Below are 13,166 nucleotides of genomic sequence, written 5' to 3' on the forward strand. Positions count from 1 at the left end.
GAAAGAGGTCTCTAGTGTCCAACACAAGTGGAAGTGCCTCTTTAAATGTAACTGAAACTTAACAGTGGTAACTCATTCTTTAAATTAAATTTATTTTTATAGTGCCAAATCACAACATATATGTTCCTAAGACACTTTACATAGTAAGGTTTAGACCTTACAAATGACAGAGAAACCCAACAGTTACCAAAACAAGCAACTTGATGATTGGAGAGAAAAAAAAACACTTAATGGGAGGAAACCTTTAGCAGAACCAGACTCAGTGTGAGCAGCCATCTGCCTTGGCTGGTTAGGATTAGAGGAGGAAAATGGGGGAGAAGGAGAGGAGGGTTTGAAAGGTGGGGGGAAGTACGAGAGGAGAGACACCAGGAGTTGCTTAACAATCTTATTTAGTTGTTAAAATGAAAATAATAATGATACTTATAGATGTAATTATATTACTATAGCAGTCATTAATTAGAATCACTATTAGAGAGGGTAAATTGAAGTAAAAAAAAAAAGTGTAATATTGCTTCGGAAAGGGTTTAACCTAAAGCCAGGTTACTGTTATTTGCTTAGTGTTTTGTTAACATACATGTTTGTGTCGGAGGCTGATGTAGAACAGCTGTAAATATTCCACTATGATGAAAAATTCAAATAGGTAGTATTAGTGACTTTAAAAAGTGCAGAATTATAAATGGCAGGTTTTTGTCTCTGCCTGTAGTTAAGTTGACCACCAGGCGGCACACTCAAAGCGCTTTTTCGCGATTGCACATTTTTGACCCCAATCGCGAACCGTAAACTGTCCCTCCCGAGCCTCCGTAGTGTCAAACCGGCGCATAGGCTGGATGTTCAAATAACTCGTGTCCACTGATTCAAACAGAGAATTAGAGAAGCCTCTCACAGCGAGAGAACCATCGACATGTCTGTTCAAACGACGAACCCCAACAACCCCATCGTGTTCTTCGACATCACCATCGGAGGGCAGGTGAGTGGAGCTGCTGGGACTTTAGCATCAAGCTAACGTTGCGTCAACGTCGCTCATCGTCATGAGTCGATCTGGTTCAAAGTTACAAACTACGTTGGTGGTGTTTAAACCTCTCCGTTTAAAAAACATACATCTACTGTGCGACGACGCATCGTTTACTTCTCTATCAGCTGCTTATGTTGTGGTGTTTATATTGGCCATCACTGAGATGGAGGTTATTGTTTTGAGCAAGTTGAATACTGTCTTCCGGTTCTATCTTTTTAAAACAGAGATGATGGTTATGGTTAAAATAATAACTAACATTCTCCCAAAAAGAGATGAATAAACGGAAATGTCTTTTCTTGTAGCCCCTGTCCTTGAACACAACACGTAACTGGAAACACGTGACTTTTTGGGAATTACAAATGTCTCTGAAGCTAAATAAACCTGACCTGATACTTCACTCGATTAAGAGAAGTTCACTTTAATGCACAACTAGGGCAAAACAGTATCAATACAATCTCAACATAATTTTCATAATAAAATAATTGAACAAAAGTCCAATATGTATTGATAATATACTTAGTTAGGAGGTAAAACCCAACTGATTTGCTGTATATCAAGTGTTTGTCATTTTCTAACAACAGTTTAAAGCCCCATCCTTCACTCAGATGTAAACATCTTTGTGATAATTATTAGTATTGACTGATATGAACATCTTAATGATGTTTGGCCTTATTGTCCAGCTCTATGCACAAATCTGAACTTATTTCACAATCTTAACATTTTTAAAATTAGAAAGTAGGTAATCATCCAACCTATACTGCCCCTTTCCCCACCATTGATGCTGATCTATACTTGTATAGATATAAAACAAAGCAGCATCTCCTCCATTGGATTCTCGTCCTTGACTTCTGGTTCGATGAGTTTCTCCTGTGTGTTGTAATGTTCACGGTGCAAAAGCAGAAACTTTTCAAAGACGTCATGGATTTGATACAAATATCTTGGAATGAAAAAGTGGTGCAGTGCATGTAAGATGCCAAAGACAAGATTAGAGAGCTTTTGTTGAAAATTCACAAAAAAAAAAAATCCAAAGTGAACTTCATACATCACTTACTTCTGCATTTTCTACCCAGGTATCGATGGCACTCGAGATTTTTGTGTTTTTATTAACTTGTCTGACTTGGACAATCTTTTGCTGTGTTCCTCATATGTGAAAGGCAAAGTCTGGATATTGTCTGGACCCATTTATCTGACATTTTCTGGAGTTGATTTTCTGAGCTATATACTAATCTTCTGTGCATGACACAGACTTTGTGATAGTTTGTCATTCCTTGGGTCTGCTACTTCACATCAAAATATTTTTTTACCATGAAATATTTATGACTAGAATTCAGTAATGTGAGAAAAAACATATTCAAAATGCAACTGCCATAATAACAAAGTTGATTGAAATTTGACTTTGCAAGCTCATCCAAACAAAGACAAGAGGAAAATGCAATACAATCAAAACACCCTCAGGTATTCACAGGTACAAATATGTAGCCTCATCAGGACTGTGTAGGTTGATAAGTTAAAGGCGAACCAGTTGTTTTCAGATTTGGTTTGGGACTTTGTGTTCCAATTCAAAATTGTTTTGTGCAAGTCAATATTTTCTAATGTTGTTAAAGGTTTGTTAATTTTTGTAAACACTAGAGTAAAATAGACCCACCTGTATATTTTCAATTTTGTCTATCAGGGACACAAAATACCAAAATGTTTAAAGTTCATTCTTGACCTCCTAGACAGCAGCTGAGCAAACGGTTCCATCTGCATCCCTCCTGCAGCTTTTTGATCATAACTCACTCTTCATCTTCATCAATGGCAGAAATGAACATTCAACCTTTTTGTATTGGTGGAGATTAGGCCTAGTGTGGCAAAGGGTAGCAAAATAAACATCATTTAGTGAAAGAAACTGTGTTTCTGAATATTTTTATTTAGACACACCATTTTAAAACATCATAACATATCATTAACATCACGATTCCCCAAAGTCCTAAATCATCTTTAGAGCTGTATAACAAACATATAAAAGTACAGAGAATATAAAATGTGTAGTTATTTCTGTAAATATTTACAAACGTTTTGTATTGCAGTTTTTTTTCACAGTACTTTGCTCCTCTCTAAAAAATTCATCCATCTCTATATATGGTAAATGGAGTTTTCATTATCATCACATTCACATAAGTAAACAATGTGTAGTGGATACATACAAGTCCTGATTCACTTCCCTATCTCATGGTTTTCAACTCTGTCAGTTCTGTGATGTAAGAAGTTTATTGGAGAACATTTGATGTCAGATGTAGAAAAGATGGTTCCTCTTCCCTTCTGATGGATTAAACACAGCTGCAGGGGGTTGCTGCTGCCATGTTCCTTTGCTCAAATGCCAGAAAACATGCCATAAACATACATTTTCAGGCAGATGGCAGTATGGCCCGAGCGACCTGCTCTTTACCCAGAACACCACTCCCACCAGTAAGCTGTTGGTGCACTCGATCCACAGAAGGTTAACAGTGATGTAGGCAGGCACTCCAAAGCCAAGGACCAGACAAGCCACAGACACTGTGAGATAAGGAATCCAAAATAAAGAAAAGCCCAGAGTTAGACTGAGCCACAGGGGCGGTCGTTGCCAGTTGGTCTCCCCCAGATCATTTTCCTTACTGCTTTTTGTCTCAGTGGACGGGCTTACAGTGAACAAGTCACTCCTCTGGTCCACATGTTTTTCCCTCAATTCAGATAACCTGTTGGCTTCCCTCACCCACATGGGAATGCTTGTTGAAAAGGGCAGCATCGTCAAAGTTACTGCAGCAAAAAGCCCCAAAAGGAAGTATGTAATCAGCATGGACTCCTTTTCCTCACACACCAAAGCCTTTACTGCTGTCACAGTAACCAGTTCCATCAGCTCAACTTTTGCATAAGCAATGGAGTAAATAACAGCAAGCATCCACACCAGCAATGTCATGACCACGTTCCTGAGAAATTTGCAAAAGGTGTTCTTATTGGCAAGGCAGGCATCTTCTATACAGTAGTCAATTATACCCAAGCCAATCACCGGCAGGGGCAGTGCTTCAAATGTTGCTGCGGTGTGAGCCAAAACAAAGCAGGGGGACAGAGGAGACCTCTCAGGCCCGAGAAGCCACACAGCTGTCATACAGAGCACCATCGCCAGGTCGGCGAGGACGATGGACAGGCTGCACATGTTCAAAAAGGAGGTATACAGCTTCCGGCAGCATAGGACAAAGACCACTGTGTCTATTCCCAACTTTATAAGCATAAGCGACAGGTACTTCCCAGTGTTGTCTATTTTGTAACCAGACCTCTCATCCCATTGCTCCAAGATAGCTAGCATTTTGAAGGTGTGGCTAGTATCAGGATACACTGGCAAGTCTGGCAGCATTGAAGTTATCGGCAGTGCTCAGGTCAGCATAAACACGTTCCAGGGATTGCTGTGAAAGGCAAGATAATATTGGATATGGTCAATAATTAAAAACAACAAGCGTGTAGGTGTGGCATGTGGACAAACTTTAGTTGGTCATGCTGGGAAGGTGTGTTTGATTAGGTATTAGGTTTCCGCAGATAAAAAGTTTTCAGCCAAAGTCGAGCGGATCTATATGCATCTGGTCTCATAATCAATATAGTCAGTAGCTCCCAGAGGAAAGTTTTACTGCACAAACTAAGTTTGCTCTTCTACAGCGCAGGAGACAAACGTGGCATCCTCACTTCAGCCTCTTTCTATTCTATTTTATATATATTTTATTTAATATGTAATGTATTTCTCATATTCTCACATGGACTTTTCTAGAGGAACATTTTTGCATCATTACATGTATTTTTTATGTAGCCAATCTGATGCCAAAATGTAGACAGTGATGTCAATAACTGAAGGGGTGAAGTGAAAGGATCACTCCCAACACTTCCCCCACTCTTCAGGAGAAATGAAACAAGTCATTTGGACTTGAGACTTGAAACTTAAGAGAGAAATGGTATCTTCCTTTAGTCTTAAGTCTCCCTTAATTTTAGGATCAAAATGTGAGAAGCATATTGGACAAAAAAGAAATTCAAATGAGGCTGGAGAAGTGAGACTCACACTTTTGTCTCTCAAGCTGTAGAAGGACAAACTATGAGCAGTAAAATTTTCCTCAGGCCTTAAAAACAGTTCCACAATTTAGAATGACCGTTGCTCTCTTCCCCTTTGCTCTATGTTATATTTTATAAATATATATATACATACAGATCTTATGATGCAGTGATATTTGTTTCAGCTCAGGTGGCCTGCCTCTGCTGCAGATCAGTAAAAAATCTTGATACAAATTCTAGTTTTGCTTTTTAAATCTGTACACTAAAAGCTCTGCTTTTTGAATGGTTATGAAACTTTAGCCTATGAGTGATAAAACATCCATAGTTTGCTGATATACGGGAGGAATATTCTGTCATGCAAATGTTACTTTCATGAAAATGTGTCTAAACAAAATATAGAGAGATATAGACTGACCTTAAACTGTCAGAGGAAACATTTGATGGTAAATGCAAATGTTTATATTATAAGTATTAGTATTATTAGTATCATTTATATTTATTTAAATGTTTATATTAACATTTTATTCATTTAAACAGGTATAAGGTTAATGTAGAGTAGTTGCCAGTGTTATATATCCACATCTTTTTTCCACTTTTCTGTCTAAGGAAAAGCCAGAACACTGATCTCATTCTACCTCACAATTTTAAATTTAAAACACAGATGATTTTCACTAGCAATATACGTTTTTCTGTAAAATAAATTATAATAATTAATAACTGCAGTTCACTTCTGGAATATGTTGTTTACTCACTTAAAATGAAAACATAGCTTTTATCTTTTCATCAGTTCTGACTTCCCTTTCCCTTTTAAAGCAGTAGACACATTCATACTACATGTACTTTTAAAATTGATGACAGGTACGTGTTAATTTGAAGTATGAAGGAATTATTCAACAAGGTGAAAGAAGTAAGATATTGTGTAGCTCTAAGAAGCCTTTACCTCTGTGCTCAGGATTATCGTCGTCCAGTGAGACGTAGTAGACGTACAGATGCTCAAGTCTTGTCCAGTGATGCAGCTTAGAGTCCTGTGTGTGCTCGTCACGTCTCGTCTGTGCAGGTCTGTGAGTTCTGTCAGGTAGACCTGTCCTCTATAGCCCCACCTTTTCTGTTGTGAATGCAAACAACTGATTGGACACGCCTATGTTGTCTTTAAGGAAATCTGCTTGTTTTCCCTCCCATACGCCCCAGAGGTGACAACCTCTTGTTATGTCCATTTGCATATCCAATGACTGGTAACCTGGATTCACTTCCTCATAACAACGCTTGCTGGTTGAAACCAAACCCTGTCACAGGTTTTGTTTGGGGCTTACGCCGTGTCCCTATACAATTACATGACAATCCAAGGAAATGGCATCAAATGCTGCTTGTTTGAGGCCTGAAGTTGCTACCTGACTGTAAGAAAAACAGCTGGTTTGTTGTCCTTTCAATGAAATTCTCTGTTTGTTCAATGTGTCAGAGCACAGTCAGAGGTTATGACTGACTGTACTTAACCTCTGGATATTGTATTATGTTAGAAAAATACTCCACATGCTAAAGGGGTGAAACGTGTAATGTTTGCTTTAAATGATTGTTTGCCCTCGGTGTGAATACTAAGTGTCAATAAAAGACTAAGTGGCTCGGGGAGATGGCGGCTGCATCTGGACTGTGAACCCATTAAACACGACTTAGGTGAAACCCACTGGCTTTTGTCCTAATCTGTTCAGGGCTCATTACACCTTTTCTCATCTTCCTCAGGATTTTAAATTTTAAGTTTTCAATTCGACACTCTCATACCAGCCCAATAAAAGTAGTTCATCAGTATGGATCTGCCAAGGTGGGAACACTATAGTCTACGTTTGTCTCACTTGATAAAAGCTGTCTTACCGGTTATTGACTTTGGTGGATGTTGCCCTCCAGCCACAGGAAACCCTCGGCAGCTCAAATGTTTGTTCCATGTTACTCTGCCTCTGTGTGTCATTTTGTCACTGGGATATTTTATACTCCGCACGGCCGTCGTAGCAAAGATGGGAGTGTTTTACAGTGAGTCGGCTGCATGGAGTGAAGGGACAGTTGTGCAGTAATGTCATGAGGACATCTTTTTACACCAGCTCATTGTCTGTGTCCACACACAGGCGTTGTTGTAGTGGTCGGCCACTTGCATTCCCCCCACTGGTTTGAGGGAAGCCTGGGTGCACAGACACGCAGGCACACACACAGACAGTTTAATGTCCAGTAATGTTTTACATCAATGATGTGGCATGTTCCCATTTACATATTTTTATTATGCATGCTTTGACCACAGGGAAATGGTATCAGTGGTGGTTAAAGTGCCACATATTGTTGAAATGAAACAGCGTCGACTTATTGTTGTCAGTGAAACCAACAGAGAAATTAAATATGTAAAAGGAATCAGTTTACATTTAAATGTGCACGTAAAGACAGAAATGAAGAAGACTGATTGAGAATGATTTTCTAAACCATTTATTAACAGGAGGAGGAACAGTCTGTATCAGTAGATATTAAACATATTTCAGGTTCAGCTGGATGCTGTTGCCAAGTACAATAATAACCTGTTAATCCAGACAAGGCCATGAGTATTATAGAAAGAATTCTCCTTTTGGGTGTGTATGTTTTTGTCTTCATGATATATCATTTTGTGTGTTTAACTGTTTGCAGGATGTTGGACGGATGAAGATCGAGCTGTTTGCTGATGTGGTTCCAAAGACAGCAGAGAATTTCAGGTGAGGAGAAAGATGATGTATTTTATCTTCATGGCAATTCGCATTTAAATTTTTTTATTTTTTTTTCAAGTGTTGTAATGGAATAGACTTTCTGAGTTTTCAGAGTTGTTGCTTACAGTTTCATCATCTCTTGCAGGCAGTTCTGCACTGGAGAATTCAGGTAAGGCAGTAAAGGTTTTTTTCACCAAAACACTAGAGAGGAAACGTGCTACACATTCATCCCAGCATTTAATAAGAAACAACCTGACATTTGAAACATGACACTGCTCCCTGTCTCAGGCTAAAGGATAAGGAGAAACCTGGTTAACACAATAGGTTTCTGTAGGTCACATCCTATGCCTAACCAGATCTCAGGAGTGCTTACATGTATATCAAAGAAGCATGGGCCTGCTTCTGTGTGGCTTCACTGAGCACATGACTCTTCCTGAATAACTAGTATCACAGAGCTGGTTATCAAGTGACTCAGTGTGTTCATGCAAAAGAGGCAGAGTTGTTCATGACAGGTGGCATTGTTGGAACCATTCTTAAAGGGATAGTTCACAGAAAAATTCAAATTCAAACCACAACTTTTTGCAAATCACTTTAGGAGTTTTAGGGAAGTCAATGGTATATCTTATATTTATATTTAATACCTGCATGTAAATTAAGTAATGGTGACAGCAAAAAGTGATATTCTGCATACATGCACATGAAAAATATGATCCCATAATTATTTTTAAAAAAAGACCTGAAATAATTTCCAGATATTTAACCTCTGGCGCAGGTTAGTCATGCTGCAATCATAAACTCTGTAGTATATAAAGATGTGTCCACTTCCTCCCTTTGTACAAGTTTTTTAATATAATAATATTAATAATGATACAATATAAAATATTCAGGATATATTTTGTTTTTGACATCATTTGCAGCCAGAGTTAGCTCAGTAGTGATTGGGATAGGAGCGATGATATAGCCGATACACGTGCCTGACCAATCACAAGTCAGTCTCAGCTTTCATTCATGATGTTTTTAAAGCTGCAAAAAATATAACATACAATGACATAAACCATCTCTGAGAAAAATGTGTTTGATGTGTACTTTGATTTTTTTAGTTTGGTGAAATTCCCATCCAAAAACACAGGAGGCTGGGCTCATGACCTATACTGCAGCCAGCCACCAGGGAGGAATCAGGATGATTTGGCTTCGCCTTTCGCTGCCATGTCATCCATCTCTATAGCTATATCGTCTATGGTTGCCATGGAGATCTCTCTCAGTTTTAAGTCCACATGCTTGTGATACCACTTAGTCCCCCACCCAGCTTCTCGCTTCATGGTACAGATGCCCGATCAGGGATGGAGTTGTTGGGCCAGGAGTACAAAACCTCCAGAGTAGGAAGCTTTTAAATGCCCTGCATGCTGGACAATTATAGAAGGGACATGTCACCATTTAACAGTACCAAGTGCTCCTTATGCCAGCACTCTTCCCTCGAGGGGTGTAGACTGTGATACAAGTGTGTTGTCATGAACACCTCAGACAGAGCTCCAGGATAGCAGGATCCTCCAAATGATGGCTGCCAGCCGTCATGTATCTGCCTGCAGCCTTGTGTGTATTGATTGACCCGAGGCCTGTTTACTGTCAAAAATGAAGCCACATAGAAAGGCCTACTTGCTTAAAGGTTATAGCTTCTCATGTTATATACTCTGGTTTTATCTTTATGGCTAACATCAATTTGTTCTGTTTAAAACATCTGCACCACAGAAAGGATGGGGTCCCGATTGGTTTCAAAGGCTGCACATTCCACAGGTACAAGCTTTTTTTGTTAAGCTCACCTTGTGCTCAGATGTTGGAAAGATTATTTGTTTTCTTTATTTTATAAAGTTATTTCAAAATCATGTCAACTCATCTAGAAACCTACCACCTCCTAAGATTTTAAAGTTGGTATTTAAACATCCTCTCCTATCCAGTATTTTTTTTCTTTTGTAGAGGCACTCATTTGAAGTTTGTTTCTATAACAGCACATTTAGCAAAGATTTTCACTTGATTTTTATTCAGGCTTGGTATTTTATATCCACTGAATATTTGCTGTACATTGTGCAAACATAGCAAACTCTCTACTACAATTACTAAACACATGATATTTCAGAGCCTGTTGGTAGTCCTGAAGTGCTAGAATGAGCAAATCAACAAAATGTGGAAAGCATTGATTTTTTTAATTAACAGGGGTCCTATCTTGCAGTGCTTTGTGGGAATCACAGTTTCTTTAAAAAGCATTCACCTTCTTTGAAAGTTTTATTTTTTATTCGACATGGTTTGTTGGTGAGTGATGAACGGAGAAAGATGAATGCTAGGTACTGTATCACTACTTTTCAGACTGCCCGGCTTAATCTTCTACCAAAGGTGAACTTTTACTCCGCTTAAGCTAAATTTATTCACATGTCTTCAATTGTTCATTGGCAGGGTGATCAAAGGTTTCATGATACAAGGAGGGGACTTTGTAAACGTAAGTATATGCACACCTCATCTGCTGTCATCATGTTCATGTCACCTCTGGGGGAAAATGTCACAGAGTCATTCAAGGGGTAATGTTTAGTATCTGTCTTTGTTTGCATGCATATTTTGAATTAATGCAACACTGAACTACTCAAATAATTTGTAATATTCATATCATATATATGTAATATTCTATACTAAGACCAAAACCCTGAGGAATGTATAGTAGGTTGGTTCAGCAGATGGTTTGTTCTGTATGTCTCTGAGCTCAGCCACCTTGCATCACGGTAGCTTTTTACACACTCCTTCAACATGCTTGCAGAACTATTGGAGTCAGTCTTATTGGCCAGGTATCTCTGCATATACAGGAAATTAAACTCTAGATTAGCTTTGCTCTCAATGTACTATTTACTGCTGCTGATGTTATGAGAGTCACCCAACAACCTTCGCTGTATGCGTACAAAGACAAAGTATCTGTTTGTATGTCTACTTACATAGTTTAAAAACAGCAGACATTAAGTTAGGAATAGTGCAAAAATCAAAGCAGTAGACAATAGGTAAAAAGAGTGATGAATTGGAAATTAATACACCATGACTCTAGTGTGTGTGCAAATCAGCTGCTCTGTAATTTTACACTGCACAAGTAGTGCAATAAAACTATCTGCCATTCCTGGTTAGACTGTATAAACCTTGCCATGATGTTTGAACGGAGCTGGAGGAAAAAACGTTGTTCTGTCACCCTCTGGGGGAAGCGTGTTGAATTACAGCACATCGAAACAGTTGCAGTGTTCAGCCCTCTTCATTGTGAGTCCTATCCTACGTCCTGCTTGTCTTTTATGAAGGGTGATGGCACTGGTATCTGCAGCATCTATAGGGGTCCCTTTGCAGATGAAAACTTCAAAATGAAGCACTTCACGCCTGGTCTTCTGTCGATGGTATGTATGCAGATTAATCTTGAAGTCAGGGACACTCCTGAATCTGGAAAGGGTTTATTTACTTGGACTTTAACCAAACAAGACAGGCGTTTCCTACAGTCATTTTGAATAACCTGTATTATACTGCACAAAGTAAAAAGTTATTTAGGATGTGATTAATCCATTATATCAGACAATAGGATTTGATTGATAGATTCAGAGTGAATTAGACCCAACATTAATATGTTTAAAGCTTTTATTTCTCAGTAGTCTGACTTTAATCTTCCCAAATAATGCTCCTCAGGCAAACAGTGGTCCAGGAACAAATGGCTGTCAGTTTTTCATTACCTGCACTAAATGTGACTGGTTAGATGGGAAGCATGTTGTTTTCGGTAAGTCTTGAATATTCATTTTGTATTAACATTCATTTAGAGCTTCGTTCATGTGCCAGAGTTTAATTGTCGTGTTCTCAACTGTTTCAGGAAAAGTGGTGGATGGTTTGCTGATGGTGAGAAAAATTGAGGTAAATACTCATTTCAATATTAATTTATGTTATATGTTTGTTAAAATGATTCCAGGAATAAATCAAAAGACATTTTAAACTGATTTGTACACTGACTAGATTAATAAGAAAAAGACAGTAAGGTGGTATATATATATATATATTTAGCTTCTAACAGCTGTGCCAGCATTTGTTATGTCCTCTTGATTGTTTCATTATCCCTAACATCAATGTCAGAATGTATCATAAATGCCTGTTTATTATTTTTGACAGTCTTCACTGTACTGAATATTACCACCTCCGTGCTGATGTTTAAAACGCAAATATTTCACAGCTGAACCTTCCACCTGTGACTGAAATCCAGTCGTTGACATTTCTTGAAGTTAGGTGTTTACGTGATTGATTTTGTTTCACTGAAATTTTTGTCCTTCCTCCAAACAGCATGTCGCCACGGGGCCCAACAACAAGCCCAAACTTCCCATCGTCATCGCGCAGTGTGGAGAGATGTGATCAGCTTGTTCACAACAACCAGTGTAAAAGCTACACATCCTCTGTAAACATGAAGCTGTGTCTAAATGTTGTTGGATGCACCGCAGCAAATGTCAATCTACAAATGTTTTTCTATGAATGACATTATAAAGTTAATTCGATCAATTTGGCAATTTTCCTCGACCTAATCCCCACTTGATAGCTGCTTCTAAACCCAGATAAGATGAGCTGCATATCAGGTGGGTGTTGGTACCTGAAGGATGTCATGTGGGTTTTAAATTAATTCGCTGAAACTTCATGTGGTTGACAATTTGTGTGTCCTGTGACTGAAATTTAAACACACTTTCACTTATTTTCAATAAATTGTTTTACATTTTTTATAACTGTTTGAAGCGATCTTGTTTATTTAAAAAAGCAATCTATTCATTAACATTGTCATGTTAATTTTTAATGTTGTTTCCTCATCCCCAAACAGTAAACATGTCCATACTATTTAAAGTATGCATGAGAATATTAGATAGGACATCACAGCAATAACAAGGACTGCTGTCCATCAGTTTAAATGTTTTTGCCACAAGTAGTGATGGAGCATAAGACCAATTACAAATGGGTAGCAAAACATAAAATATGTTGTAATCTATTAGATCAATTTTTATTTGTCTTTTTAAATTCACTTAATGTGTATTTAAAATGCATATCCATGGTTGGAAACTGAGTTCCACATTGCATTTCGGGAACATTGTGTACCCAGTGTAATGTGCATTGTCTAATGTAATTATTTCTTATTTTCTCTTCCTCGTGTTTGTGACCTTGGAGAAAAACTGATCTTTTCCTGATTCTATGGCTTGGGAAAAGATTTAATTTATCAAGGAATTGATTAGACAATTATAGTAACAGATTCTATGGGGATAGTGGGTCATAATCAATCTCCGCCTCTCTGGTGCAGAGGAGGAAAACACTTTGCGGCAAAAGACGACAGTCCTCAAAGGCATACACTGCGGTGCCAAGGC

At 38.3% G+C, this 13,166-nt stretch overlaps 2 protein-coding genes across 3 annotated transcripts; one reads left to right on the forward strand and one right to left on the reverse strand.

Annotated features, from left to right (window-relative positions):
- The first annotated feature begins 764 nt into the window (after positions 1-764).
- On the forward strand, positions 765-12,539 carry ppih (peptidylprolyl isomerase H (cyclophilin H)). The gene is made up of 9 exons (XM_020089558.2): positions 765-967; positions 7,718-7,782; positions 7,919-7,942; positions 9,520-9,564; positions 10,219-10,261; positions 11,094-11,186; positions 11,470-11,557; positions 11,648-11,688; positions 12,109-12,539. Exons 1-9 carry the CDS (start codon positions 902-904, stop codon positions 12,175-12,177), a joined length of 534 nt encoding a protein of 177 aa, XP_019945117.1. The 5' UTR covers positions 765-901; the 3' UTR covers positions 12,178-12,539.
- On the reverse strand, positions 2,902-7,076 carry LOC109630992 (probable G-protein coupled receptor 160). 2 transcript variants are annotated; one of them, XM_069527380.1, is made up of 4 exons: positions 6,926-7,076; positions 6,003-6,167; positions 3,647-4,431; positions 2,902-3,547 (listed from the first exon to the last, which is right to left on the reverse strand). In XM_069527380.1, the coding sequence occupies exons 3-4, from the start codon at positions 4,380-4,382 to the stop codon at positions 3,282-3,284; spliced, it is 1,002 nt and encodes a 333-aa protein (XP_069383481.1). In that variant the 5' UTR covers positions 4,383-4,431; positions 6,003-6,167; positions 6,926-7,076; the 3' UTR covers positions 2,902-3,281. The 2 variants fall into 2 exon arrangements, with proteins under 2 accessions (XP_069383481.1, XP_019945116.2); XM_020089557.2 differs by having other exon boundaries at positions 2,902-4,431; positions 6,926-7,075.
- Positions 12,540-13,166: the final 627 nt, after the last annotated feature.

This window comes from Paralichthys olivaceus, chromosome 6 (genome assembly GCF_024713975.1).
Source record: "Paralichthys olivaceus isolate ysfri-2021 chromosome 6, ASM2471397v2, whole genome shotgun sequence".
Classification (NCBI taxonomy): domain Eukaryota; kingdom Metazoa; phylum Chordata; class Actinopteri; order Pleuronectiformes; family Paralichthyidae; genus Paralichthys; species Paralichthys olivaceus.